Source organism: Lathyrus oleraceus, chromosome 1 (assembly GCF_024323335.1).
Source record: "Lathyrus oleraceus cultivar Zhongwan6 chromosome 1, CAAS_Psat_ZW6_1.0, whole genome shotgun sequence".
Taxonomy (NCBI): Eukaryota; Viridiplantae; Streptophyta; class Magnoliopsida; order Fabales; family Fabaceae; genus Lathyrus; species Lathyrus oleraceus.
In genome coordinates this window covers 167,797,473-167,802,039 of record NC_066579.1, presented here as the reverse complement: position 1 = coordinate 167,802,039, position 4,567 = coordinate 167,797,473, and the positions used below count along the sequence as shown (strand labels likewise).

The 4,567-nt window shown below is 33.6% G+C and overlaps 2 protein-coding genes across 3 annotated transcripts; both read right to left on the bottom strand.

Annotated features, from left to right (window-relative positions):
• Positions 1 to 215: 215 nt before the first annotated feature.
• LOC127097608 (uncharacterized) lies at positions 216 to 1,230 on the bottom strand. Its single transcript, XM_051036113.1, has 2 exons — positions 765 to 1,230; positions 216 to 685 (listed from the first exon to the last, which is right to left on the bottom strand). The coding sequence occupies exons 1-2, from the start codon at positions 1,228 to 1,230 to the stop codon at positions 216 to 218; spliced, it is 936 nt and encodes a 311-aa protein (XP_050892070.1).
• A 6-nt stretch (positions 1,231 to 1,236) lies between these two features.
• On the bottom strand, positions 1,237 to 3,858 carry LOC127115571 (L10-interacting MYB domain-containing protein-like). Of its 2 annotated transcripts, none has more exons than XR_007800773.1 (2): positions 3,422 to 3,858; positions 1,237 to 1,533 (listed from the first exon to the last, which is right to left on the bottom strand). XR_007800773.1 is itself a non-coding variant. In XM_051047086.1 (2 exons), the coding sequence occupies exon 2, from the start codon at positions 2,884 to 2,886 to the stop codon at positions 1,912 to 1,914; it is 975 nt and encodes a 324-aa protein (XP_050903043.1). In that variant the 5' UTR covers positions 2,887 to 2,890; positions 3,422 to 3,858; the 3' UTR covers positions 1,602 to 1,911. The 2 variants fall into 2 exon arrangements, 1 of the variants encoding a protein (XP_050903043.1); XM_051047086.1 differs by lacking the exon at positions 1,237 to 1,533 and adding an exon at positions 1,602 to 2,890.
• Positions 3,859 to 4,567: the final 709 nt, after the last annotated feature.

Sequence of the window (4,567 nt, the reverse complement as noted above, 5' to 3'; positions counted from 1 at the left end):
TTAATGTTGTTTGGATGATTTTTATCAAAATTGATTTTGAATGTATAATTACCAAAATGGACATGGTTAAACACATAAATAAAAAAGACAAAATTAATAATATTTAAACATAATAAAAATTACAAATATATAATAAAATTTGAAATGCAACATAGCACTAAAATATTATTACAATACTAATTTAAATTGAAATATAGTACTAATTTATAACAATATTAAGTTTTTAACTTGTACTCTATAATTTTATTGCGAATTGAGTCGCGAACGTGATCCATCTCTAATGATGAAGCGACATTTAAAACTTGTGATTGATCTAAGTTAGGCGATATATGGTAATCATCATGGTGAATGGTTGTATTTTCATCTTCATAAAGATTAAAATCAACATCAATTTCTGCATTCCTTCTAATAAAGTTGTGAATGGTCATTGTTGCGACGACTATTTGAACCTGCGTCTGAAATTTGAACTTGGGCATACAACGCAAAATTGCAAATCTGTTCTTCCATACTCCAAAAGTTCTTTCTATTGTGCACCTTAAACTTGAGTGATAATAATTAAATACTTCATTATTATTTGCGAACCCGTTAGAACGCCTAAAATCAGGAAGGTGATAACGTTCACATCTGTAGGGACCAATGTATCCTATTGGTGTTGGATAGCCAGAATCTACCAAATAATACTTACCTATAAAAATAAATTAATCATTTAAAAGTGAAGTCAAATATTATAAAAAAAATCATTAGTAGTAATAAAAAGAACAAACCAGGAGGAGGGTGTGGAAAATTAAGGTTCACATTTGTGAGAGCTTGGTCAAAAACACGTGCATCATGGGCAGTACCTTCCCAACCGGCTAATACAAAAGTGAAACACATATTCCAATCACATACAGCCATTATATTTTGTGTAGGATATCCCTTTCTTCCAATATACCTGGTTTGCTCGTTGGCATTAACTACACATGACACATGAGTACCATTAATTGCTCCTATAACATTCTTGAAAAAAGGCCAATAACGTTGATCATTTTTTATTTTTGAATGACAATCATGAAATGTAGGATCTTCAGGTTTAATATATTTCATAGACAACTTAAGACAAGCACGAAGTACCCGATGAAAATGTCTACTAACAGTCTCCCTTGAGTGTTGAAACCTTTCTTGAATCATTCTATTACCTACCCCATTTCCAACAACAACTAAAAACATTGCAACCATTTCTTCAACTCCCATTCTTTTAGAAGACTTTAAACCATGCTCAACTAGTTTAGTGCATATCAAATTAAAAATATGTTTTTCCATTCGAAACATCTCATAACAGCGAGTGGAGTTACCTTGCAATATTTCTTGAACCCATGCATGACCGCTTAATTCACTAGTTCTACATGGTTCTTTGCATAATTGACTTACTGCGTATTCTCCAATTAGTGCAGCCACAAAACTAGCTTGTTGAAAAAATTCATCATCATCATCATCATTGCCATCTTCTTCTTCTCTATTGTTGTCCAATTGCTCATTCTGATCATTCATTTATCCCTTCATAATTATAAATAATAGCATTTAGGTGTAAGTAAATCTACATTCCATACCAGTATGAAATTAACTAGCAGTATAATTTAAGTAGATGCACCCTTCATTTCATTTCATAATTAACTAGCAGTATCTAACTAACAGTATGAAATATAGCATTTAGTAATTCCATTTCAATACTTATAAACATAGCATTTAGTAATAGAAACATAGCAAATTCATTTCAATACTTATAATTCCACTTCACCATATCATTTGGTAATTAAAAGATAGCTAATCCTAATACATAAAAAGTCTAATTACTATAAGTCCTAGTTTAAGATGATTCATAGCTTAAGATCCTAATACATAAATAAGACTAATTTTTATGAAATTTTAGATCAATTACATCTTCATAAACGACATAGGATTATTTGCTGCAAATTTAAGCCAATGCACCCTTCTATCTTCAAAACCTTTAAAGGAAACAAACATCTCCCTCGCAGGCTTGAACATCATTAGTTGGCAACATTTTGTCAACAAGTCTATATCACTTGTAATTTCATCCATGGTATGGAGTGTGGCCATCACCTCACCAATAGATGTACTAGTTATAGCATCATTTCGTGCCTTACATGTTTCTGCAATCACACTAACAGCTTCAGCTATTGTTGATGAGGGAGTTATCTTTTTCTTGGTTTTCTTTTCAACACCACTAGCTCTCTTTCTCTTTTGTCCACTACTTTGGCTAGCAACCCCTTGGGAAGTATTCAAATTAATATTTGAAAAATCTTTCGTTGCTCCAATACTTACATCTTCACTATCACCCGATCCTTCTTCCATATCCAAGCCAATATTATTAGGACATGGACCTAAGTCATCAACATCGTTACCACAATCCTCATCGGGCAATATACCACTTGAAGGTGCCCAAGCATACTCACCATTAGCCACCACATCCTTGAAAAGTGTGGTTAGTTGATTAGCAAATGGAAGTCCTTTCTCTCTAAATTTTCCATATAGAGGATTTTCCAATTGTTTTTTCTCCCACCACTCGTCCGGTGCATCAAATGAATTCTTCTCACTATCCCACCCCATTCCGGTAACTTTTCCAAATAAATTAAACCATGCTCTCCATTCCTTTCTCAAGCTATCATATCTATTCTTCAATTTTGTCTTGTCATAATTTCTCCCGGATGATCCATTAAATTGAGAAACAATGTTTTTCCAACCCGTCTTGGTAAAGCTAGTTCCAATGCGCTCACCTTTCGTAACTTGATCCATACATGCTTGAATGAATATTTCGCTAACTTTAAGATCCGTCCAACTAGCTTTATATCTTTGAATTTCATCAACATGAATTTTTCTCTTTGTAGTCATAATACTATGTACACAAAGTTACAAACACACATCAACACTAACAATAATGTGTGAGTAGAAAATGATTTTAACATGATATGGCAACAAAATTTCACTCATAATACAAGTAGCAGCATTATAGGCTGCCATATGAAATTACACAAACTCATGAAGTATATCAACACTAAAGTAGCAGCACTAAAGTTGCATTGCAGGAAAAAATTAACTAGCCGTAAAAAACTAGCTCATGAAAGTATATAAGCACTATAGTATATAAACATTAGAATGTATTTGCAATATATAAATATTATAGTATAAACATTAGAATGCATTTGAACATAAACTAGTATATAAACAATAGCAGTTTGAAAACATAAGAAGTATATCAACACTATAGTTTAATATTGAACAAAATAAATTCTAAGAGGCATTTTATCAAACACTTAGAATGCATTTAGGTGAGCGAAAAAAAAAAACAATTGTTTCTTCTCATATTCATATCAGTTGCAGAAGAATTACAAAATACAACCATTATAGAACAAAATTATGAGATTACCTTATTCTTGGAGTAGAATTTTTCCTTGTATTTTTGGTTGTAAGAGATGATGGTGTATATATAGACTTGAAGGTAATAAATCTTAATCAAATTTGGTTTACCAAATTCATTAATACAAAGCAAAGAGAGTAATGAAGGAATTAATACAAAGCAGAAAATTGGAAAGTAGAGAGTATGGTAGCTTGAAAATAGAAGAAACAGTTGAAAAGAAATTAAAGAGGGCAATGAAGGAAAATTGTAAGAACCAAAATATCATAAATGCAGAATTGATTCTTGCTAACCTCAAAAGCTAGGAATTGTAGCTTCTATTGGAATTGCTTCTAGGAGAGTAGAATTGATTTTGGAGAAAAAACCCAAACAAGAAAATAAGACCACTTTTAAGTTTAAAGGAATAAAACGTGAGTTTGGGGCTTCAAGAAGCCAATCCAAACATAGCCTAAATCCTGATGATGGGGTCGTCACTGTTGTACCCCAGACTCCTGCAGATCTATCACCTTCTACACGTGCTCCTCACATACTTTGTTGAAGTCTTGAATTCATTCATTCAAATTGGAGTGCCAAGGTTAATCTTCTCTAAAACGTAAGGGACGTCTTCCAACACATCGATCCGCCAAAAATCAACACCTATTCAATTGTCGATAAATGTCCCTAGAGTCTTCATCTTGTGATATTCGCAGAACCACTCCTGTCAAAGTTGGGATTCAATTGCACCGGTTCCTGTTCATAGTTCTAACGTTCCTTTTTAACCGACCAATCTGCCCCTCATGTTGCACATTTGGAACAAGAGGTTACCCAAAATGGACATACTGGAGTGCAGTGTGGTTAGGAAAAGGTGGAACCATATCAACAGAAGCCTAGGGATTTGGCTGAGCAGGCGGAGCAGAGATATGAAATTAAGAGGAAGACCCATATACTCAGTATTATCAATGTTTGCAGCAGGTAACTCTTATGTTTCAACCCTTGAGCAGAATAAAGTTAGGCACCCCCCATGGGAAAGCAGTATTCACATTGGCAGGAGCAGTAGCATAGGACTGATACGGTATGAACGGGTTTCCATTAGAAAATTGAGGATCGTAGGTATGAGGCATCTCCCACGGTTTGACAGCAACAAACCTACTAGAATCAGTTTAAGACAAAGATTGGCTA